A 26,110-nucleotide genomic window follows, 5' to 3' on the forward strand; every position below is an offset into this window, starting at 1 on the left:
GTTTAAATATTGATATATTGATGAAATTAATTTCGAAATTAATTTCAATATTACCATTTTCTGCCTTTAACAACACAACCAAAGACAGAAAATGTCGGGCAGGAAAATTATCTACATCGGCCTAATCTAGCCGGAAGGTTAATATTTGATGTCCAAAATATAATGCCAAGCGCTGAAAGTCTTGACTAACTTTTTATGTAGAAAAAAGTTGCTTTAAGCGATAAATTGCGGTTGATCACATTCTTGATCAGCAGTCATAGGATTTTTATATTTTGCACAAACAAGGCAATCAAATGATTTAGTAAGCATACGTGTTTGTTAAGTATGTAAATATATATTTTGTCACAGGTTAAAAATATTGCGAAAAATTATACGAAGGGCGTTGTTCCGAACGGCATATCTCATTAATTATGCCGTTTTGCGAACTTTATTCGAATTACTTTTTGACTGTTAAATTAAGCGATGGAGTAATATTATGAAACTGAAGAATCCCTGAAACTCCAGAGCTTTTAACTATTAAATAAAACTAACTTTAAATATTTTTTAAATGTTTTTAATAATAATATCGTAGTAGTATACATAGTCGTTAACAATATTTATAAATAAATCAACGTGTCTTATCTAGCCTTGGAAGGACGCGATGACTGCGGCGGGGACTCCACCGCCGGGTCCTTGTTCGATTTGAGGCTGGAATCCATTGTCATCGGCGACGTAGTTCACTGTGTATGTGACGCCGTCGGGACCGACCCACGCGTATGAGCCTCTGATGGCAATAGACTCGTCCTCCCGACCTTCGTTGAGAATCTCTCCCTGTTGCTCCTGTTTGGTGCCGTCGGTTTGCTCGTATCTGTAAAATTCATTAAAGTTGAATGAGATATAAATGAATAAAAAACTTATTAACGTAATTTTTTACCGGAAATGAGTATAGTACATACATGTATTTTAGTCTTATAAAGACTGGCTCTATAATAAAACGTCTATCCCAGGAATCAAACCTGAGATCTTTTTATCGCTGCTGGTAGTATGTACTAATTGTTTATCTTATTTACTAACACTCACTAAAAAAATACATTAGTCAATCTCTAAGCACTTCGCTCTTTATTATTACTCGTAAAGCTGGCAAGGAAAGTAGCTTCAAATATATGTTAAAAAAAGAAATACTTACGCAAATCTGTAGTTTCCAAGCCCTAAGTTGTCGTTGTCAAACCGGAGAATTTGTACATTGTCTGTAGAGTAGTTGATCTTTTGCTGGACGGGTGCAGCCACCGCCAGAGCAACGAAGGAGAGGACTAGGAACTGTGGAAGAAATCAAAAAAATTACCTCCTACTACATTATGCTATGTTCTTAATTCTATGCATAGTATTCTAACTACAGTTTAACAATATTTGTAAGCTCATAATGTTTGATCATTTTGGTAAAAGGTCAATGCCTCCATCGTAGCTAGTTTTACAATGATTGTAATACCGTGATAGAAAAGACAAAGGTAACTCTTATCTGCATTTCTATTAAAGTGGATTAAAAAAAAATGCATTGCTGGCATGTCTTGATTTGTCACAACGGAACTTTTTTTCAGAAATAAGTTCTTACGTCCTCTGATTGATTCTGACCTGACTTTCCAAAAATGTATTTATTAAATTAACTAAAATATATTATATTCCAAAAATGTTATCTTCTTATGGTAATTATCATATTACACACCATAATAACAAAAGAAAAAATGTTATAAAGGAAAAGTTTTCAGCTAATAGTCTCAAAAAAGTTTCAGGCAACTCAAAGAATTATTTAAGCATGATTCTAAAATAGAAGTTTTGTAACACGTATCCTTAAAAATCTGTCGTTTCTGCGAGTATAGAAAAGCTTTTCGCATGAAATCCCAATAACAAAGTACAAATGTATGTAAAAATAATGTACATGAATTTCAGTCAATAATTAGTAAATCGGTAAATCACAGCTCTAAGGACTTAAACCGCTTTTTCTACCGAAACTTTTTATTGGAAACTTTTATCACGTATTTGCACTTTACACTGTTCACACAAAGGACACAAACAAAACGAACCAGTTTCATGTTTGATGTGCTGATTTCACGGATTGATGCGATGAAATGACGAATATTGTATGAAATTCGTTCTTTATATCTAGCACACGATTTGATTTGATTTTATATAAAACATGCACACGTAGGATTGAAGGTGAACTACTTGACATCTGCTTTAATATGTAATTTAATGCAATTCCTTTAATGCATTCTCTACATAACGGCTTTTATAACATGTTACATAGTTTAAACAGCTTTTAATATCAGATTTTTCTTGAGTTTTCCGATATTTTTCTTAATTTGTGATATCAATTAGCTTAATTGATATAGTTTATTTTTGCGAAACATTCCGATTCATTAATTAAGAAACACTTCCGATGATCGAGAGTTAGATTGGTCCATTAGTTTGGAGGCTGAGCTTGCAGGTAGACACTTACGATGGTGATTAAAATTGACCATTTTGTTATACATTGCAAAAAAGTTGAGATATCTGAACCCACAAATTTTGTAAGTAGAAAATAGGAGAAACCTGTCTTTGCTTTTGATAATTTATTTATATGTGAATGGGTCATCCTTAAATTCATTGCCGAATGCATTTATTGCATCGCCTTTTTGGTATTATTGAAATAATCCTCCCACAGAATAACTGAAGATGGTCTTAACAGCATGTAGTCTTCTTTATTTTTATTTATGAGTAATATCAATATTTAGGTTAGCAACCAATATCCAACATATAACAACAAATCCATATAACAACGCATGCTTTTGTCAGTGAAAAATATTTTTCTATCAATTTTAAGCCATGTTTTTGCAAAACCGTGCGACTCAATTAGTATCGTGTGACCCAAATCAGAATTAACTAATTAATACCTAGATTTGGAAATAGTTTTTTACCATTTATGTCGAAGTCACGGACAGAATTAGTTTGAATAATATATGTATTTATAACAGAAATTATAACAGTAATTATCTTATCTTCGCGTTAAATTTTTATTACTCTATTAATCCTTGTAAATGTACATTTAATCGTTTAATGAAATATCGCGAATTAAGCTTCAGAAGTGGTTGACGATCGCTTTTAATATGATTTTGTGATCCGACACCTCATTAAAAAGCAATAAAAAAAATGCAGGTTTTATTAATTAGCTGTTATTTTCAAATTCTGCTCTTATTATAATGTGAAAGGTCAATTATTAAATAGTAATGCTTTTCTGTCTACATTCCGCCATATTTTAGTGTTTACTTACTACATTGATAATTCGTGTCTTCATTTTAAGACAAAATGTGGATAAATAACTGTTTACAGCGTGAGACTTAACTGTTACTTGATTTCTACAAACAATGTAATGCAACAATTAAAAACATATTAAATAAATAATTCGTTTTTAAACAAACATCGAAGGTACGTAAGTCGTAACTAAACTATGCATATTTAAATATTACATGTGTATTGTGTAAATGTTAATATTCTGCATACATTGGCGGTCAAAGTTGAAAGGGATCAATTAATTATGTGACATAATTTATCTTGTAAGCTTAAAAAAAACCTTGAAATTAATAAAGCCATTTCGTCATATTTTTGTTATTGAAGTTTTAGGGTTCTTAGTTCTATGTATACTGTAGCATGGCATATTTGAAGAGAAGTAAGAAAGGAATCGCCATATTCATAAAAATATAGTTATGATAGGGTTTATAAAAGCTTTGCTTCTATCACTCCTTAGCGAAATGAAAACATGATGTGATGGTTTTTTTTCCAAAATAGGTCTATAGTGTGTATGTGAATAAAAGGGTTAGATACTATGTTTAGTTTTCGATTATCATTAAAATTATGCGAAGTAGGCAAAGAGCGTGCACTAAAATACGTCTGAGAAGATTTTTCTTTACAAATCTTAAATATTATAGCGTATAACCGTATAATCATGCACATTAATGTTTAAGTCGACCAAATGGACTTTGTTCGTGATTAGCTAAAGTTATGCCATAAATAAAGCTTTATTTCCGTACAGAGAATACGTAAGCGTAATTGGAGCAATTGAGAACCGGGCGTCCGTTATATTACGATGGAACCTACTGATCTGTATTTGAATACTATAAACAGTATAAATTGTTACATTATTTGAAAAATTTGAGTGCCCTTTATATGTCTCCGTTTTTTAACTTGTATATTTTGGTTTCTTTTTTGACTTGTGCAATTCAAACAATTACGAATTTTCCCTGTCATGTTATGACAGTAAAAAGCATGCAGAAGCAGAAGTTAGAATAGTCATTTCCAGATTGCTTTAGCTACTCCACTGTTTTAACTATAAAGGGATAGGTACCCATATCAGTAATACTAAGTGCGCTTTTACCGAATAATTTTTTGATTGTGATCATACGTACTGAAATGTTACACTCTACCACAGAAGCATGTCTACATCGTTGACGTAAATTTTTTGACTAAATGTCTGTGAGAACATTAATTACTTCATGAGCTTATTTATAATACACAGTCCTATTATATCAGCGAACTACACAAAAACCCAGTGTCGGTCATGTGATTAAATATGAGTGACCTACTTTTGAGCATCACAACAAAGACTTTTGCAGTGTGTATAAAACACTATGCGCTGGCTTAATTGAAAACAATATTGTCAAAGGTCAAAGGTATAATAGAGATCAACAATTCCAGAACAAAACCCCGCAATAAATACCTTATTGTAAGAAGTTCGAATTTTTTCATTATTTTTAGATGTTATTAAGTTGTAGGGAACGAAAGTATAAAATTATTCTTGTGGACGATTAATTTCGAAGTATAGGCAAAATAAGACAGAAAACCCAGACTATTAGCGATAGATTTTAACATAACAAGAACTTATTTTATATCATAAAAATATGGTATTGAAAAGTTTGTTCTGTTCTGAGACACGAGCTTTCGAATCAGCGAGTTGATGAAATAAAAAGCAGAAACTATAATTAATTTCACTATATTTATTAATTAATAATAATACTATAATAATGAATCAGTATATAAATATTATATACATCATCTGAGTATTTACAGGGGCCTTATTAATTTCCAATGGAAAATTTTAAGGTTAACCTAGGAGGGAGGCGACTACGGCGGACGGGACTGCGCCACCGGGACCTTGTTCAATGGTGGGCTGGAAACCGTTCTCGTCGGCGATGTAGTTAACTGTGTATGTGACGCCGTCAGGACCGACCCACGCATACTGTCCCTGTACAGCAATAGCCTCATTCTCTGTTCCCTGGTTCTTCAATTGTCCTTGTTCTTCGTGCTTTGATCCATCTGACAGCTCCCACCTGCAAACAAAAATTAAGTTAATCAAGTCACAAAGACCCAGGTGTGATCCCTGATACCATGAGAATCAAGATCCTTACGCGAAACTGTATGAATCAAGTCCTGCATTGTTGACGTCATAGCGCACAATTTGGACATCCTGAGGGTTCTGTTGTGGTGCAGCCCAAGCGGCAGCGATCAAAGCGAAAATCACAAACTGAAACAAAATGCTTTCGTTAATTCCCGAATTCACATTTCACTTTCACATCACTAATCCATGACGTCACTGGTACCAACCGATTTCATTTTGGTTTGTTTGTACGGCTGCCCTGTTCAGAGACCACTTGATGTGTGGGATGATTACGTATCCAAACGTTTCTCTTATATACCAACGTAAGTATTTCTTCTAATACAGCGTTGCAACACCCCGACTGGGGCAGTAAGGTGCTTCTTATTACCGTATGGCACTAGATGCAGCATCTGTCGTACAGAACAGTGAATGTAGCGGACAGACAGACATCGTCGGCACATACATACAGAGATTTAACCGATAGTTTGGGTACCTACCCATGTGTTTCTAAACATTTAATTTGGCCTGTACTTTTCTTATGTAAACAATAATAGCCCTATAAATGTCAATGTTAAAGGTTAGAGCTGTGTTCTCATGATACTGTTCTTAACACTTTTATACGAGAACCACGTCAAATATACAACTGTGGTCAAGATTACACTTCAGTACATAATATAAAATCTAATTAGCATCGTAAATATGAATGAACTGTTAGACAAGGTAATTAAATCACTTCGCATATCGTTATTATAGCAATAAACACGTAATTGCGATCGTTGACGTGTAATATAGTAAACATCAGAATCTATTATTAAAACCAATAATGTTAAATAGGCTTCAATTGCTATGCATTTAATAAAGTATCATTAAAATTGAGTATAAATGTGATGGAATATAAATAATTGTCATCGTTTGTTTGCAAATGCAAAAGTTCTTTTGCGTCTTCGTATGATGTAAATTCCACCTAAAGGCTAAACTTTTAAGGTGTCATACATTTTTGGTGCATATTTTGACAAGGGACCTATTCCTGCAATAGGTCAGTTGATTATTGATGTGACATTGCTGTGTTTAAAACGTGGGCGCGTGTTATAGCTTTACGGAACTAGACATCACCATCTACTTCAAGAATCTACACTTAAACATGACTAGGTAATATATCACACATGGTATTTAGAAAATGTATAACAAATGTTACTGTTATAAAAACAACCAAATATTTGGCAAAATTTGTGTTTTCCAAACTAAGAAACGCGCACTAAAAAGGAATAAAACAAATACAAATTCATTTTTTCCTGTTTTGGTCGCAAATCTTTGTAACGATGTTGATCACTTAAAATTAGTACTACAGGTAACCAAAAGGGTATTTTAAAAAATATATATTTTTATCTTATAACGTGGCTTGATGAGTAACACCAATGTATAAATGATCATCCTTTTTTATATGTTTACATTCCATGCGGAATTCCTAAGTATAATCTCGGTTGTATAAACGTCGTCTGATCTAGTTCAAGTAAATCAAAGAAGAGCTTCCTAGTCACAGGATGATGAATTCTACAAATGGTACATTAATTAATTTGTATTATATTTCTACATCTTTTCATTAGTTGGTGCATGACCAAGTAACATTCGCCCTGGAAACCGTGTTAATTTATGAATTAATTACATAACGCTAGCACAATCAGAAAATTAGCCGCCTACTTGTAATATTGTTAGTGTAATAGCACTCAGAACATACATTTACATTATTCTTATAGAAGTTAATGTACGCTGTTGAATATTTTGTGTTTACTATGAATTACAATGTACTTAATACTAGTGAATGGACAGGAATACATGCAGTGCTACTTGTACTATTATTTTATGTAATGGCTTGGCCCACGAATCTGATGCTTCCGAGTTACGATTGAGCTCTAATAGATGTTATGAACGTACGCGTATGTAAATGCACTATTTACTATTGCCTATCCCATAACAATAATATCATTTCCACTAGCTTTAACATCACAAAAGTATTGATAGACCGAAGAAGAAGTAGTATTTATGTTATACTTGTATAAGTTACCTTTAGATAATTACTTGTTTTATAGATTTAAGGTTGTAAACATGATGCTATTATAGGTACAAAAATAAATAAATAAAAAGTCCAAGAAAGTGTGAATAATGCAATTCGTTCACGGATCATCAAATTAATTACATCATATATTGTTAAACATTGATATTCTATTATGTAAAAGGTCAGATTTATGATGTTTTTACATTTATTTCTACATTGCCTGTTTAAAATATTTTAGATGAGCAGTCAAGGGCCGTGATTTATAGAGTTTCTGTAACCCACTGATTGGTAGAGCGAGACATTGCTAGTCATTGGTGTCATAAAGTCGATAGGTTAAGTGGCTGTCGCTACCAATTTTATTGTTAAATATGTAAAATATCATAAGACGTTACGCTAACTTGATTGTGTAAAATAGTATAAAAAGCTTGAAATATTAGGTGAAATGTGTACATCTTTATATAATACTTATTGCCGAAGAAAACCTCTACTTTTACTGTGAAGAAATAAGAAAAAACAAACCACTTTTCGTCCCGAAAGTAAATCGGTTCAATTTTTTTCTGACGTTTATATTTTAATTGAACTATAGCAAATATCTATGCAGCCAGTATTATTTGTAGCAAATAAAACGTCAAAACAAGTCCAGTTACGAAATGTTCGCTATAAAGGTGTCACTATAAAGTTTATTCGAATTTGTATTTGACAAAACAAGCTAAGAGCTTTCTTTTAGCTTTGGACATTGATAGGGTGGAGCGTATTGTATATCTATTTGCGCAACATCGCCGCCTCATAATGTACCAGTTCCGCAACAGTCTACTAGTCGTCTAGTCTATTTTTCAAACATAATAGTCAACATTTAAAAGCTTGGACAATAATTAGTGACTGACATCAGGATGTTCAAAGACCATTCTCTTAATCCTTTTGCTCGGTGATTACGAACTCATTTAGCGATTGACAAATTATTTACCTACTATGTAATAGGATGTCAGAATTAATGATCTTTGTTTTAAGTTTCACGGTTATTGTTTAGAATGTTAAATCCTTTGACAAAGATGTTGGCTTTATGAGCAGTTGGCTAAGAGTTATCTTGGAGAAAGTATCGGGTTCACAAGTAATGACTTACATCAGATTAATAAATGGTACCAACACGTAACATCACACATAAAGGACAAGAGAATTGACAGAAATAAAACCACTCGGAATACTTCAGTAAGGTGGTGTTTAATCTTTTGAATTAGAGCAAGGTTTAGAAGCTAATAATTACGATTAAAAAACACGAATGTTTATACCTTTTTATTTATAGCAGGCAGATTTTTAAGTTATGGTACGGTGGGAATTGGTAGTAAAAATTAATACCGTATTACAATGGATATGTGCAACGCTCAAAGCCTTCAAAGAATCTACCAAAAAGTGTAACTAAAGCTTGACAGTGTTTGGTATTTTATGTGTGGCGTATAACATGAACGGGTGTATTCCTAGGTCAAAATAAATCTTCTAGATTCGTAGTCATATGTATTAAATTTTGTCAGCTGTAGATATGAGTAAAGTAAGTATTCAGCAATTTTTTTTTATTCAAGGAGACGTTTTATGTAGGTAAATTGTATAGCATTTTCGATGATACTTTATTATGTCGACTGACACTAAACAGCATGATAAAAGTAAATTATATTCAATAGATTTTTCAGAAAAAAATTTTTTGTTAATAAATGTCGGGTTTGTGTACTCCAACAAAATAATACCATGCTATTATATGCATGCTATTTATAACCATGCAAAATGTAATACGCCAAGAAAAATTCAAGGAATTTATATGTACTGTATTAAGGTTATGGGAATGTCAATCAGCTAAAGCGACTAAGCGGCCTTTAGCATTCTCATTGGCCGATGTTATTTGAAGATGATGCATTTCATTAGAATGCAATGTAAAAATAGCTTCTATTTATAAAAGAATAAGGTCTAAAGTCCTTAAGGTAATATGTTATTTATTAATAAACGTACAAACCACAGCGCTAAGTCGACAATTATGTGAGAAAGGTCAAGGTTTTACATTTTGCGCTGAATATTGTAACCAATTGGTTTGTGATGAGACTATGTGTGAACATCACCGAGTGCAACACAATGTACTGATTCATCTCGCCGTTATGTAATGAACTGTTTCACGATTATTATATTACACTGCAATGAGTAATTGCTCTTAATTTTATTTAGTAAACAGCACAAAAGCTTTTTACTCGTGTGAATTGGCTGAAATTGTAGACTGAGCGTGCAACCTCCGCGCCTCAAGTTCTAAGTTACGTTTACATTACATCAGAAAATGTGATTTCATGTTTGTATGATACCTAATATTTATGTTTTAAAGTATAATATTCTTAAGTAAATTGTTTTGTTTGCAACAATTCACGGATTCTTTTAATAGAATAGTTAAGGTAAATTAAATAAAATTCGAATTAACTTCTTTACTTAACACTACAATGTTTATTTTAATTAATAAAACTTCTTATTTTAATACAAAGTATTATATGAGACGTAATATCACGTAACAGTAGTTATCAAACTAACCTGCGAACTATGAAACAATCATCTCAAAACTGAGGAAAAACAAACAAAAAACATTTTGTAAATCGAATTTCATCATTTCTATGAATACATTTTATCCTATAGGCGATTGAGGAGGTTAGTTCCCAACCGGTCCGCTTACGTCACAGTGTGTTGAACCGAAGACACCGCGCTGTTGACCTCTGACACCCGTCGCTTTCCTTATAAGAATATACGTCTCAAATTTTAGGTCAAACTTTAAAAGCGTCACGACAAGCTTACTAAGAATCAATAGTTATCATAATCACTGCACATTTAAATATTATGTAGTACAAGGTTATAATGACATAACAGTTTGTCGGCACCACGATGACACCTCATTTTACATAACTAAATAAATATTAACATTCCATTGAGTAGGTCAAGTTTTATGCATTTCGAGAATATGCGTGTTTTAATAATTTTATATTTTTCATATGCACTCATGCAATGCGATGCAGCTCTCAGCTTATTGGCCCATGCTCGTATTGTATCCATTATATGATTAGCCTTCGTTCAATTGATCTCTAGTCGATCGTAAGTGATTGATCCAACTGTTGTGGTTAGGACACGTAATGAATAAACCACCTACATTTACCTATGAAGCTACTTGACTTATAATAGGGTGCGAAACTTTACTCTTTGTGCTGTACTAAACTTTAAGCTCCATACCAAGAACAACCTTATTACATTACACACCTAACCAAAACAAATCTAAGATCAGTTTTTTCTTCGAATAATGTGTCTAGTACTAAACTCGACGAATAAAGATCACTTCCAATACAATATTAGTTTGTGAACATTGTTATATTAAGTGCCTCTCATCATTTCTGTCTAGCTCTTACTCACGATTCGATTGCAAAGCTTTTGTAGACCAATGTATAATTTTTGTCCAACGTCTGTATAAAATTATAGGTACTGTTGTAAAAATGGTATTGTGATTTTTGATTACTAAAGAAGAACGATTAACATAAATATATTTATTAATGGTTTATTTTCGTAATTATTGCAATATCTCAAAAACTACTGTGTCAAAATTAATCTAATTTTATGAAATAATTAGCAATTAAAAAGAGCACCGATAACGAAAGGTATAAGGTTCAACTTACTTTCGTCACGATCGTTAAAAGTAACGAGCTACATCCGACTAGGTGTATGATATTTGTAATGATTTCATTACATCTTTGATTCACATTGACGTATCGACCATCAATGAATCGTTTTGTAACCTTAAGTACTTGTGAAGTGGAACGCAATACCATCCGGATACGATAAATGTGTTCTCTATAAAAAATCTGAAGCACTTATCAACGATCTGTTTGTAAATATCATGTCACTACGACCAATAACTCACAGATAGGATCTTGTGAACGCACGTTATTTGCCTATACATCTGATGCACGGTTGTAAACCGTCTGTTTCATTTAAAGATTGCAAAGAATCGGTTGCTTCACTGCCTCCGTGATTCGCTGGACGACCGTTGCGAAGATACACCTCATTGGTCATGGGAAAGCCACAATCGAATTGTAATACTGTCAGAATTTGAATAAGCGTTCTTCGAAATGAATCCGGGTAGACAAAGGAGGATTCACGACTTCGTTGTCTTTTACTTACGTAAGTCTCGTGTACCGTCTAGGCGTGAACGATAAAAATCTTATGTCTTGAGCAAAGTAACTGATGTGCAACTGAGACATAATAAAGTTGTTATACAAATTACTGTAGCGTTGTAATGCCCATAATGATTGGGGTTAAGGTTTAGGCTCATTTATGGGTTAAGGTGTATAGATTTGCCATTACGTTTAAAGAGGTAATGATCTTCTTAAAATATTACACTGTGTTGAAATATAATTATGCAGCACGTGTAGAATGCATGTACATTTGACTATACACACGGTTAAATTGGTTGAGGATCTGCTAATAAATGTATTTAATAGAATCTATTCCACCAGCGAGGAAAACTAATACGTGATCCGTATCGGGAATTGTGAATCGTATCCTTCAAATCTTGCTGTGAATAATGTGTGGTTTAACTATTTTACTCTTTAACCTTTCGCAAGGTATCGAACAATATAAAAATATGCTCCTGAATTTTGTAGCACTTGACTAAAATTTATATAAAATTTTAATAAAATTTTGCTTTGATAAATGAAAGTACAGATAAGTAAATATGTATTTTATATTCAAAACGAGGCGACGACCCTATCGAGTTCGTCTTCAGTGAAACACAGTAGCATGAAGCAGTAGACTCGTCGACGGTCCACGTGACTCTCCACTCCCTTCGACAAGTAGAAAGAGTCTTCTTCTGGAGCGTAGCGTTCTACATCTATCTTGCATAGCTGAATAGATAAATGTGTGTTTAAATTATATACAAAATGTGGCTCTTAGTATTTTCAAACAGCATATATTATAGTTTGCATATGTATTTATGCAGGGTCCCTTTGTGCTGCAATTGGGAATAGTGCAATTTTTATTACCACTTTCTCCTTATATGGTTTTCACCTAGATCCTTAGGCAGACGTTTGCAAAAATATGATATGTATTTTTCCATAAAAAATTGTATTTTTTATATTCTTCTTCTTGCCAGTTGTAAACCGTGCTACTGATAAGAAAATTATATTTAGTAGTTATGTATTTCTGAATTAAAATAAATAATTACCTTAGTGTCATCTTTCTCATAGCACACAAGTTCTTCAAAATGGCTGTTCAAGTGTGAATGGGGATTCTTGAAATAGTTCTTTAACTCAGCGTAACGACCTAAGTGCTAGAAGAAATCATTTTATTGCGCACTGTGAAACTGAATTTGTATAACCGTTAAGGCAAATGTTAGGTTTAGTAATAATGTATCATTTTATTCTGCAACAGGTAACAGTTCATCTCGAAGAAGTAATTTGATGTCGAATCACTAGGTTGATGACAGAATCTTTTCGTAGGTCCTTTAAATATTTTTCAATAATGTCAAAAAGTACCATTTAAACAGTATTGGGTGAACTATTTAGACCACTACAGTGGTTATTCTAATAACCCATAAAGTTATTTTTTTACCTCAGGATCTGGCGAGCCACTTTTCCTTATTGTGTCCTGTGGAAATTCTGACGGAAATATTCGCCTTAGTTCAATGTCTTCACTGTAATACAAGATTGTTCATATTAAACCTGTTAGTTTATCCTATTCCTAATATTATATTTTACTGGTATTAAACTTAAAGATGCCAAAATCAATGTTGTATAAAACTTATCATACGCCTGATGAAAAACTGTAAACTAACATTGTTTTACAACAGAAACTAAATTCAAAAAGAATTAAGGTACAATGGTACCTTAATTCTTTTTGAATTATGTGTGTATGTATGGTAAATTCTTTGTTAAATAATTTCAAAAACACTCAACATCAAAAATAGGACACCAATCAACTTACTATGTGTAAATGGCACTGTTGCATATCTTGATCAAACTGTTTAACACCTACAACAATAAAATATTAATTCAAAAATCTATTGTATCACTCTTTCGCATAGCATGTTCATTTCAAGGCAACACTTACTATGTATAAAGAAAAACAACCGGTAATTTTCATCATTTTGAAGGATGTTTTAGAAAGTCAAGTAATTATGACACGTTCAGTAAATAATAAGGCACAACATGCCAGTCGCTTGTGAAACCAGTCGTAAACAATTTCAATTGTTATGGACATATTTTACGATGTATTGAAAATATCGTTACATATAATATTATTATGCTAGGTAATGCACGCGACTTTATCCTTGTAATAAAATATTTCGCGGGATAACAAACGTTAAAGGACATATCGACGGTCCCTACGTACAATAACCTAATTGCAAAACGCAAATTTTACAGGAGAGCGGTTTGAAGTTTCAAACACTTGTATCTCAAGTTCTATCAATCGCAGAGCTATGAAATTTTGCACGAAGTCTTTATTTGTTGTCTTTTATGAGAAAATAAAATAAAAACGTTAAAATATATTCATTTTATGTACCATTGGTCACAACCGTCGTTTTAGATCGGAAACATTCCGACTAGCATTTACCTAAGTGGTACTTACTGATCTTTACATGGGGGATTGAACAACGATCTAAATTGTAACTGCCTTTTACTTAATTTTACGTTGAGTATAATATTGAATTACGGTGTTTTCATACTGGAAGCCATGAGGTAAGGGCTGATAATAAAATAAAAAGAAATATTTTATAAACTTTTTTTATTAATTTCACAATAGGCAACCTTTTTCTTCATCATAAAGATATAAAATATTACATAGTAATAATATTGAGCAATCATAATTAGGTACTTGTTGAATATGGTTGCTCGAGAAAAATGTTTCAAGTATACATCAACACTTCCAAAGAAGGATGATGAAGCCGAGATCGAGAAGGATCAAGAAGCATACACGTTAATATGCCTTTACTTAGAATCTCATCTGTATCCGTATGTTCAAAATCTTACTTACGCAAAAGAAGTGTGGGTAGCATTGACAATAATTTTTGAAGACAAGGGAATAAATAGGCGCATAACTCTGATGAATTGTCTCTTGGATGAGAAGCTGGAAAACCACCGATCTGCTGTCATGAGTCACGCTCAAAAGCGTAAAGAAATCAATCAAAGTTTCGATGACGATTTGGTTGCCGTGGTACTTTTGCGAGGTATACCTTATGTTTACCGACCATTAAAATAAAATAGAGCATTCAGGAATGAAGATTACTTCTCAAAATGTTCGGCAAAAGCTTCTACAAGAAGATAGCGCTCAGAGCTCTTCAAATGAATCCTCGTCGAACTCGGCTTTAGTAGTGAAGAAACAAAACAAAACAAACAACTGCTTTTAATGTGGAAAGAAAGGTCATAAGAAGTCCGATTGCCCGATGCTGGACAAGGATGTGGTGCACGCTTACCAACGGTTTCCTTGAAGTCGAAGAAAGTTGCGTTATGCTGTTCAAGTGTTCACTGTCGGTGCACACATCCTTCAGCCCCTCGACGTTTTATCTCGATAGTGGAGCCTCGACACACATGAGTTTTCAGAAGCAGTGGTTTAGAGACTTTAAGGTTACTGATAAGAATGTTGTGACGTGTGCAAATGATGATAGAATGTCAAGTGAAGGCAAAGGTGATATTATAGTTAATGTGAAAGGAGTTTTGTTAACTGTAAAAGATTGTTCCTTTGTGCCTGGCTTGAAAGTTAATCTTTTGTCGGTATCTAAGTTGGTACAGAATGGATGGAGAGTTATTTTTGATTCTAATGGCTGTAGGATGTTTCACCAATCGATAAGCGAGATAACGAGTAAACTTGTGGTTACTGCTAGTGAAGTCTCAGGTTGTTGTTTTGCTATTGTAGATGGTGCTTTGGCTACGGTTCTAGTTGAAGACTCGTTGGCACTTTGGCATCGTAGATTAGGGCATGTTAACTTGAATGATTTACGGAAGTTGCCTAACATCGAGGTTGGAGGTAAAAGTGTAATGGAACCTTGTGCTGCTTGTATAAGAGGTAAGGCACATAGATTACCTTTTCCAAAGGGTGAAGCAAGGCGAGCGTAAGACAAACTCAGTTTATTACATGCTGATTTGTGTGGTCCCATGTCGGAACGTTCTTATGGTGGAGCTCGTTACATGTTCGTAATAGTAGACGATTTCACTAGTAAATTTCTTTCTCAGGGAGAAGTCTCAAGCTTTGAACTTTTTCAAAGACTTCGTGAGGCATGTGGAGAACGAAACACGTCTGACAGACCCAGACAGTATTGAAGATGCGGAGGAGAGCTCAGACTCAGCAGATGTGGATACAGATCCTTGTGTTGAATCTGTGGAGCCTGTGAATTCAAATGAATCTGATGCTGAACATTGTGATACAAGAGTCAGAACAGTAAGTGTGAATATCGAGGAAGAGCCTAGGTATCCTCTGAGGAATAGGCTTCGTAGCGTACAAAGTGGACTATATTGCTACAACAGTACATGCAAGTTAGAGGAAGAACCACGTTCGTACAAAGAAGTCCTTCGAAGACCTGATAGCCATGAGTGAATAGCAACGATGAAGCGGGAGTTGGAGTCCATGAAGGAACACGATGTTCGGAAGGTGATTGAGAAACCCCCTGGAGCCAAAGAGAAGACGTCGGTTGTGGTGATTCCAATATTTCTGCTATACTTGAATCTGACAGTATTTTATCACCGAGCAAATTTGAAGCTAATGGAGCCGAGGGTGGCGTAGGACTCCTTTTTGCATGGATTTGAGCCAGATCTTAGTGTTCATCTTTTGATGCTAGCGAAAATGGACCCGAAAAAAATAACAAAAAACAACGTAAAATAACAGAAATGGTAATTACTTACATTTTAAATTAAATATTCCCGATGTAAAATAACTTAAGTGGCAGTTACTTAAAACAGTAGTATATGTTCTCCCACGTAAAAACACTTATGTAACACTTAAGACTTTTTGATTCAAAACATTCCCAAGTAAAATAACGTCACTACCAAAAGCGACTAATTACGTCGGAATTGAACAAAGCTTGTTTCGATTACCAAAAAAGTAATTTAAGTTGATAATGTAATTAAAAATAAACTTTTTACTGACTAATAATTAAAGTTAAAGAAGGTACAATAAAATAAAACGTCAAATTCAACTTACCTGATGATATTTTGATGGTTTTACCTTTATCTTTTACATTTTTCATTTTCTTTTTTGCGCGAGCGCAACAAGCCCGCATGTGGGAGTTACGGGGGAGGCGCGCGGGAGTGTTGTTGACTTGCCAATGTAAAATGTCTTAACTCTCACTAGTGACATTTTACATCGGAAGTGTTGTAGTTCTGGGGTTTGTCGAGTGTTGATTTAGGGTAGAATTAAAGCATTTTTACTAATTTTTCTTTAATCAATCGAAAGTATATGACAACCGGAAGGTCACGGAAACAAAAAAGGCAAATCCCGTAAGTACCACTTGAGGGAATGTACGTAGGGACCGTCGATATGCCTCCCTCAATTTGAGAAGAGATCCTTGTCCAGCAATGACAAAGTAATTGATTTATAAAGTAGGTGTAATCTATGTACACAATTAATAAATAAGCGATCTTTTTTTTGTAATTATTAGTCTTCTTTTTTTATTTTTTAGAAAGACAACTCCCGCACTAAGAATTTCTCTTGTGCCGCGGGGACTTTTACAAACATATGTACAAACAACGGACACAAAGCACAACCAGACCCGTAACAATTATCTGTGGATCGCTTTTTCACCTAATTAGGTTGCAAACAAACAAACTGTTGTACTAGTATGTTTCATAATAGTTGAAATGTGAGAATACGTTTTGTAAGTAAGGATGTGTTTTGTTGATGGCTAGTTAGTTGGATGTTTCTTTGAATTGCTCATTGTTGGTAACAATTCTGAGTTGAAAGGTTAACGAGTAGATACCAATTGTAGAGTTGAAATAAAATCAATATGTAGCTATTTAGATATTTCAGTATGTATAGTGTGTTTTGTAGAAAGCGGTTAGTAATCCACTCACGTGCAAATTGTACACGTGTATAATTGCCTTTGTTTGATTTTCGTTGTCAAACTATTTTCTAGCTTAATTTAATTAAAATCAGTTAATCAACTTAGCCGTAAAAAAGTTACAGATAAATAGACAGATATTAGAATAGTTTTACTATAAAGATTCTATGTATATTTTGTTGTAATCTAAAAATATAATATCGCACAATTATTCAAACATGCGGAAAATATTCGGAAGTGTTTCATCAGATCAACAAATAATTTGAACAAATACGCAAATCGATGTAAGAATGCACAACAAACGAGACGATTGCTATGACTAATGTGTAATTATTTAATTAAACTCCAGTGACCTATCAATTTGATAACCGTATTTATTGGCGAATTTCGTTTCCTTATTCAGAATGTTACTTCCTAAGTCAAAATAGATACGTTAAAGTGGGTAATTGGATTAACTCCAAGCTTTTTCGTGGTTCATTTAATATTTTAGGTAATTTGTCACATGCTGAAATACACATAATTATTCATTCAGAAAAGTAGGATTTTTTTAATGAAGGAATAAAATATTGGTTTAAATGATTTTGGTTACTTATTTTAATAGTCTTTTCGTTCTTATAGTAAGTGTTATAAAATTAAATAATTCTTCTATCGTTGAATCGTATGCTGTTGTCGCTTATACTTGGTTGGTAGCCGTTGGCATCTGCGATATACCTCATTGTATACGGCTTTCCATTTGAGTCTATGTATCTGTATTCTCCTCGAACAACCATTGAACGAATGTCTTGAGGTCCTGACACTAGACCGCCCTCCTCTCTTCTGTAGGTACCGTCTGAAGTTTCATATCTGAGGAAGAAAGATAAAATATTTTATCCTCAAGTTGATAAATTAAGTACATGGATAGTTTATAATCTGCGGGTTTATCACGTATCTCAGTTGAAAACTAGTGTATCTATGTCAAATGATGATCACTATTCAGTACATTGCTGCTTTGACGTAACGTGTTTATCATTATAATCTAAGGAAGAAAACAATGTACAGCATAGTGCATTCAAATATTTGTCAACTGAGATACGTGACAGCCCCCTGGATTAAAACGCAGTGTACTTTCCAAACCAAAAAATGTTTTCACGTCGACAAAGTCGCAGGCAGAAGTTTATATTTACTATCATGGGTCCTGATACAATTGTTAATTCCTGATTTTTTAATACACACAATAATAAAGAAAATGAATGATGATCATTTAGCCAAATTGTGGACAGTAGAGTATCTTGAGTGGGACACACATTACACGTTGAGTATTGGTAAATAGCGCGATGACATTTTAAATGTACCACCTCACATGGAAGTTGTATTAGAGAAATTAAGCATGAATATGAATTAAATGCCTATGATACAGGCTTGCTTTTATATCTTGTAATAACTTCACAAACTTTCATAATCATTATTGATGTGCAGTCAAAAGAGACATAGGCAAAGACCAACTCGGGTCACTGCGCTTGTGTAGAAATATGATTTACGTATAATATGTTTTCTGTATTCAATGCAAATACTGAAATGTATGTGAATACATTTGTGATTATTTATTTTCAACACGTTACATGAAGATGGTTGTTGAAAAGTTCAATGCTGTTCTATGTTCATTAGTTACAAGCATAAAGTCCTGTTGGTCACGTGTTAGAAGTTGAATGTTTGACAATAATCTCAGCGTACTATAATTATCAACTCATGTGTTTATGGCTTAAAGTACTCGTGCATTTAATTAGCGGATATAATAATGAAATTCTATGATTATTTAAAAACTATCGCGTAACTAATTTTAACACTTACACGAATCATGCAATACTATTGCCTAACAACTAAAATTGCATTTCGTTACTCTCACGCAAAAACTATGATTATTAGAATTCCTCATGGACAAAAGCCAAGAGGTCGAAATACGCTAATGCTGACACTAAACATTTTTGAACACTACTTTCAAAACAATAAAAAGCGATTTATTGCATCGTAAATAATTTTGTTTTGCAATTTTTTCTTGGTTAGATTGCCTACAGCATTAACGATAAGATACAATTCTTAAATAACATTTGTAATAAAATATGCTATCATCTAAAATGTCTAATAGTTACCATACCAAATGTTCCGGGGTCACGACTTAGATTTTTTAGTCAAACAGGCTGGTATTCAGGACCAAAAAAAAGTTTTTAAGTTTGCCTATGTAGGCACACTTTTCATCTCATCTTATCTTAAGTATCGGTAAAACGAATGATGCCAAAAGCTTTACCGATCCTTGTATGGTACAATTAAGCTTCCCAGAAGTGATCAAATACTGAATCTTTGTTCCTGTTAAATAACAACGCGCATATTGCAGTGGTTTAAGTAAGCGCCATGCCGCTACAAATGCGCCTAGATATGGGTTCCTTTTCCACACATAAAATATTGTTTCTGAGATTCACAAATAGCGGATTCAGTCTTGTAGTGATTTGTTTCAATACTTTTATAAATAGACATTGTTAGACCCATACGCCAAGTATGCAAATGTAGATGTATGTAATTGTAAAACACTGAGCTTCTTAGTACAGATAGTAATCTGACTTTTGCAAGTAAATACAAGTCTTAGTAACGTTTTGTCTTCAAACGTGCTAATGAATGTTAATTGTTTTATCGTAATTAACACATCGAAGCGATGTCTTAATTAATACTTTGTTTCTGAGACTACAGACTTAAGTTCAATGATGACATAATGTCTTATCTTGTTCTTTGATTCATAAGTCGGATGATTCATTAGTCGCTGAATAATAATTTCTCGATTAATATTGGCATGCAGATTTTTATATGACTACATATTGTTTGATTTTACGTGAAGTTTAGTGTTTTAAGTTCGAGGTTAGAAAGGAAAGAATTTAAAAGCAAGGTGCTAAGTTCCTCTTTTTGGGTTCTTAAAACTAAGTTTTCATGTTGATGCCAGTCTCTTAATATGGACTAGTCACTTGGTTTTGAGTTTTGCTCGCTTCTAGTTGTGTTTCTTTCTGTTATATTTAGTACCTACTAACAAATAATTTGTCGTTAGGTAATAATTGTAATTCCCATTGAAAAAACTAATACAAAAACGAATAAAACTACTAACTAAGATTTGTTATAAATCAAACGATCTCTCATTATAACATTCAGTACGAATTATTAAAGATATTGTATTATGTTGAAGACTTCATAAATCAAGGATTATTATCTCATGAAGATAATGAACATCCGCGATGAATGTTGATATTTCACTTAATCTTATCAAAATAACATGATTTTAAAGTGATTTTCGTAGATATGTTTGAATAACAGTAATTCATATTCTTTTATTTTTATTTCAAATATCTTATAGTAGGTATTAGCAATACTTACGTGCTTAAGTAGGTATAAGCAAGATTGTGGTTGTAGAGTGTAAAATTAAAAATCCAAGGAAAATGTTGACTTAACTAATAATAAAATAAGTTGAATTAAAAATATCAAGGATGATTGCTTTTTGGTCTTATTTTGCGCCAACAGTGTGGCCATTTCGTAACTCGGTCCATATTATAGTCATTATGATATATTTTTGACACATGACCTTATTGAAATAACATCACAGGTTTCAAGATTAGCCTGTCAACAATGTTACTAGACGATCGTAAAAACTAAATTAGAAAGATCATATTTATTAAGCTATTACAATTTTGCTCTTTTTTTCTCGCGTTTCTTGAGACGGACGACCATAAAATTGGTTGTTACCTACGTACGGTTACAATGTCATAGAATGTTTGTGTATTTTAACGTATGAGAAGCACTTGAACTTGAAAAGCACTTACGACAAGTGAATTTTACATCTACCGGTTTAGAAGGTCGATAGTACTCTTATGTAGCATTCATCGTAGCTTCTTCTATTCAAAGTGACGACAATATTGCTATTGACGTAAAAATAAGACTTTTTCATTTTATTTAAAATAGCTGTTAATATTTGCTATTTCATAAAGCTACAAAGCAGTAAACAGGTTTAAAGTATTGTTATGCTGCTGACTTTAACTATCGATGAATAAGGTACTTAAAAAAACATTGATAATATTCATGTCAGAACTCAAAAAATATTGCGCATAAAAAAATGAATTAAAAAACAATAATACTTATGTCGCAATGATGGTCATTATCACACTTACTCAAAACTGTACGTGCCGAATCCATTATTGCTGAATGCAAATTTTTTAATTTGCGCTCCAAGGCAACTAGTTAGAGGTACAGTGACAAATGCCATAAAGACCATAGCCAGGCGGACGCTGAGACGAGCACCTTTTACCTGCGCAACAAAATACCATAATGTCAAGGCCAACAGGTCAAGTAAACTACGCTTTTCATTATAATAATACTAGTTGCGCTCGCAGCTCCGCCACCGATTATTCCACATCGTTTTGCAATCATGTAGTTAGTTTTTCGTCAGGTGAATATTGTAATCCGTTTTTCTATAAATATTCAAATGACTTATGAAAATTAATTATTATTAAAATGATCATTAGAATGCTTTATTCATTATAGTTTGAAGCTAATTAATTTCTTTAATCAAGAAATTAGCATAATGCAGAAACAACTATATGAATGCCTTTAGTGATCGTGAGTACGAAATAGTCCAACAAATATTCGTGTTTACTAGTTCTCTTTTGTAATAGATTTTGATGGGTATGACCATGAAAATAGGAATCTTACATAGTAATTTATTTGATTTAAGACCTCATCGGTACTTTGAATGTTATATCCGCGTTTTTGAGATGAATGTTATTGTTTGAAGACGATACATTCTCCAGAAGTTTTTTTATTGTTATTACGGTAGTGTACTTAGACCACAAATGGGTAGATATGAGGTCGTGGCTGAAATTACTTAAGTTGTTTATGTGGTAAAACTATTATTATATTAATATGCACATTTGAGAACTTTAAAATGTGGGGTTGTTACTACTTATTACATTAAATATTATTATTGCGGTAAAACCTTTTGAAGTGCATTTTTAAAATCAAATGCAATTTCCTGATCTGTTTAGTCAACAGGGTTATAATAAATCCTCAAAAATTTTATAGAAATAGAGCAAAGTGATAGTTGGTTACTGGTTTTTAACAGCAAGACAACATCTGCAATCAAAATTGTTTTGTATTGTTGACTAGTATTTCATACTATTTTATAAATAACTTAGGTTTAACCTTACTTAAAGGATTTTTTATGACAGACATCCCGGATGCTCTGAAGAACCATGTCAGATTGAATGGCTAGATTTATGATATGTTAAATACAAGAAACGCATATTTATTATATGATTTTGATGGACGTAGGTCATAAAATGCAAATGAGTTGGTTAGAACATCATGATTATCGACACGGTTGAATTCCATTCAGAACTTTTAGCGTAGTTTAGTATAATATTACCAGCTGACCCGGCAAACATTGTTTTGCCAAATAAATAAAACAAAGTGTTACTAAGGGGTATGCAAAATAGATGTTTGCCGATTCTCAGACCTACTCAATATGCTCATAAAATTTCATGAGATTCGGTCAAGCCGTTTCAGAGGAGTACGGTAAGTAACATTGTGACATGGAAATTTTATATACATGATTTGCCTTGTTATCCTATATGGCGTTAGGTTCCATCATCATTCAGTATATTTTTATATTATAAGATGTACAAGAATATACAAATTTGTAAGTTCTATAAAGGTGCATGCTACCTTGAATAAGGTGGAAAGTGTAGAAGTGATACATTGATTCGTAGAGTTGTGATTACATAATAAATTCAAAGGTATTTTATTTTTTTCATAAATCAGGTATTAATTATTGACATTTTAAATGATTGCATAAAAGGAGATAATATGAGTGTTTTATTAGATTTCTTTATTTTTTGTTGCACTTTTTTGCAATATGACACATTCATTCTGTTCTATTAAAATGTTGCTAGAATATGCTTGAATAAATTATAGCAGGTTGTATATAATGTAAAACGAGTTTACAAATAAATTCTTATTATTTTCTTCTTTCTTTTGATAATAAATAACTACAGACTTTGCATCTGTTGTATCAGAATCACGTGTGTTTAATAATATTGCTAATGAAATACAACTTTTTCCTGCGATCTATTGCCTTTTGTGTTCCTAAAGTGAAGCAGATTGACATTACAAGCATGGGGTACTACTCTACATTTGATTAAAAGTAACTATAGCAACTTTCCTAAAAAAGGCAGGAAACCTCTCTTAACAGATCCTAAATGTAAACTTGAAGAAAGCAAGAGCTACCTGTTATCTAACACTTACAACGGACGCATGTCTATAAACGACAAATTACTAATGTTTGACTTAACCTAATGTATGATGAAATTTTATGACTTGTCATGATTATGAAATGGAGGTGACAAACCCATAGCAAACCAGAAATGCATTGCAACAAAATGCAAATTTGCTTATTAGTATGAAATTGTCCATAATGATCAAGAATCAATGGTTGTTTTCGGGTTCTCGCAATCCGGATTTATTACATAACATGTACCTATTAACACAAGTCAAACTAGTTTGATTACTTACCATTTTGGGCGTGTTCTTCATCAGAGAGATTCTAAGTGGACTGAGAGTTGGGGACAACTGCCCACACTTTATATCCAGTTCTTCAAGAATGTCATGTCTGGACTTCATTCCTCGGTACAATGCCACGTCAAGGACTTATCCAAGTCATTGACCCCGTAACACATTATTACGCAAACGTGGGAAGGACTCGGCGCGCACAATGTGTCAGCGAAACTTTGTAATTATTTGCTCCTGTTGGGTTCGATTGCATTGGAGTCGCAAGTTTTCGATAAATATTCCTTCTTATCTTTGCAGCTTTACGATACTAACAAAATCAGTATTATTTGGGAATCAGCTGTTTGTGGACAACCTTTTGACTAGCGCTACTTGAAGTGAAGGTCATGAAATATCCTCATTTGTCAATTCTACTAGTACTTGGCAATTGAACTACAAAAAGTAAGAAGTTTCTTCTAACGCCTTCTCATTATTTTGTCATACACAAGAAATAATAACATGAAAGTGACCGTGAGTGACAGGCTGTTTGTCTTATTGCCCTGTCATATACAATCTATCAGTCACGTCTTTTTCAACATCTAACGAAAGCGGCGCGTGGGACCTCAGTGCTTGGGTGAGCTGATCATTAATTATACTGACGAAAAGAACACACTAATGACATCGGCTCTTAAGCAAGTTAGCTCTTCGACATTTTTGGAACTATACTTGTAAAGAAATATGTATTTGAAACATTTTCTTTACAACGGTGCCCGCTCTACACCATTTTCTGTTTACATAATTATCATAATTTATATTTCACATAAAATACGGTTATGGATGAATAGAAAATATCGATACATTATTCAGTTGTATTTAATTTTAAATTCAGACTCTTTACACTTGTGTGAAACATAAAATTGGGGCAACAAAAATTTGCTTACCTACATTTTATGCTTAAATTGACTATGTTTGCTTTATCGAGGTATTGATGCACAATATTATGTAGTCATTAGCCGTCATATGACTTTACCTTGACAAGGCTTGAACTTAATGCATTGGTGTCTCACCAAGTCACGCGCAGCCGTTTTATTATGATTTAACACCTAATAATAATTTAGTCACTTTATAAACTGACCAAAAGTTATTATAAAATGTATTTTTATAATTTATAAATTTAAACACTGTATCAGCAATAAATGTTGCTAAAGTGGTGATATAAATAACTTTTTATCTTTTCCTTTGTCGTTAAACTTGCGATGCTGGTTGTCCTAGTCTATTATTCCTTAAATGATTAAATGTTAACTACTTCTGTTCTTAACGATACCCGGTTTTATAATAGGATAATAATCATTATTAAATGCCTCGCCGTTCAAGTATTAAGTCCCTTTAATAAGGCTGTTATTTTTTATGTTACAAATCATAAATAAGGTGACATCGCTCCGAAGATATTAACAAGAAAAGTGCTGATTGGTGATTTTTAGGGTCCCTTTGAATAAAATAAAAACGAACCTTTTTCTATTCATTGTTCGTCTATCAAGATGCTATATATCTGGAACACGTTAGGATAGAAAAGGAACAATTATTTCTACCTTTGGAAATCGAATTTATATATTTTTTCTTAATTACATTTAGTTTAGTGAGAACACTGATAGATGTAATAAATATTTTGTTGCATAAATGTGTACTGAAGACAATTTATCTACCAGCTTACCTTTGTATTACAGTAAAGACAATTTATCAATCTTGCAAATAATATTTTTCTAAATCACAATACGTTTTTGTTGAGAAATGTAAAGAGGTCGTAGCAATTAGTGAATTTCAACAGCAGTGAATGATTTTTTCCTCAAGGATTTTAGCTGATATTTTGTATAATTGTTTCCTTTTAGCAGTAGTAGTTCAGATGAACTAATTCTCTATTAGCATAAAGTCATAGAATCACGGACAGAAGGTCGCAGATTTTCAAAAATGATGGTGTTAGTATGATATATGGTCTCGTTTACCTTGAAATGTTTGGACCCATCTGGACAACAAATCTCATAAATACAAAATTACGAGTATGCTATTGTAACTTTGT

The 26,110-nt window shown here is 33.0% G+C and overlaps 2 protein-coding genes across 2 annotated transcripts; both read right to left on the minus strand.

The window, feature by feature from the left end:
- Nucleotides 1-537: 537 nt before the first annotated feature.
- Nucleotides 538-2,156, minus strand: LOC142973356 (endocuticle structural glycoprotein SgAbd-5-like). The gene is made up of 3 exons (XM_076115008.1): nucleotides 2,058-2,156; nucleotides 1,166-1,296; nucleotides 538-847 (listed from the first exon to the last, which is right to left on the minus strand). Exons 1-3 carry the CDS (start codon nucleotides 2,064-2,066, stop codon nucleotides 622-624), a joined length of 366 nt encoding a protein of 121 aa, XP_075971123.1. The 5' UTR covers nucleotides 2,067-2,156; the 3' UTR covers nucleotides 538-621.
- Nucleotides 2,157-4,983: 2,827 nt separating this feature from the next.
- Nucleotides 4,984-24,112, minus strand: LOC142973253 (uncharacterized). The gene is made up of 10 exons (XM_076114891.1): nucleotides 24,064-24,112; nucleotides 21,666-21,802; nucleotides 18,122-18,330; nucleotides 13,548-13,555; nucleotides 13,422-13,468; nucleotides 13,050-13,131; nucleotides 12,664-12,768; nucleotides 12,254-12,343; nucleotides 5,415-5,530; nucleotides 4,984-5,336 (listed from the first exon to the last, which is right to left on the minus strand). Exons 1-10 carry the CDS (start codon nucleotides 24,082-24,084, stop codon nucleotides 5,111-5,113), a joined length of 1,041 nt encoding a protein of 346 aa, XP_075971006.1. The 5' UTR covers nucleotides 24,085-24,112; the 3' UTR covers nucleotides 4,984-5,110.
- Nucleotides 24,113-26,110: the final 1,998 nt, after the last annotated feature.

The sequence above is a fragment of the Anticarsia gemmatalis genome, chromosome 5, assembly GCF_050436995.1.
Source record: "Anticarsia gemmatalis isolate Benzon Research Colony breed Stoneville strain chromosome 5, ilAntGemm2 primary, whole genome shotgun sequence".
NCBI classification, from domain to species: Eukaryota; Metazoa; Arthropoda; class Insecta; order Lepidoptera; family Erebidae; genus Anticarsia; species Anticarsia gemmatalis.

Bases quoted from the DNA above. Each gene is read 5' to 3' on its own strand.
- LOC142973253 (XM_076114891.1), bottom strand. From the start codon at position 24,084: ATGAAGAACACGCCCAAAATG. The intron at 12,769-13,049 runs GTAAAAAAATAA...GATTTCTTCTAG, and splicing joins GTGGCTCGCCAGATCCTGAG to CACTTAGGTCGTTACGCTGA. The intron at 5,337-5,414 runs GTAAGGATCTTG...TTTTGTTTGCAG, and splicing joins CTTGATTCATACAGTTTCGC to GTGGGAGCTGTCAGATGGAT.
- LOC142973356 (XM_076115008.1), bottom strand. The intron at 848-1,165 runs GTAAGTATTTCT...TGAATTTTACAG, and splicing joins CTTGGAAACTACAGATTTGC to ATACGAGCAAACCGACGGCA.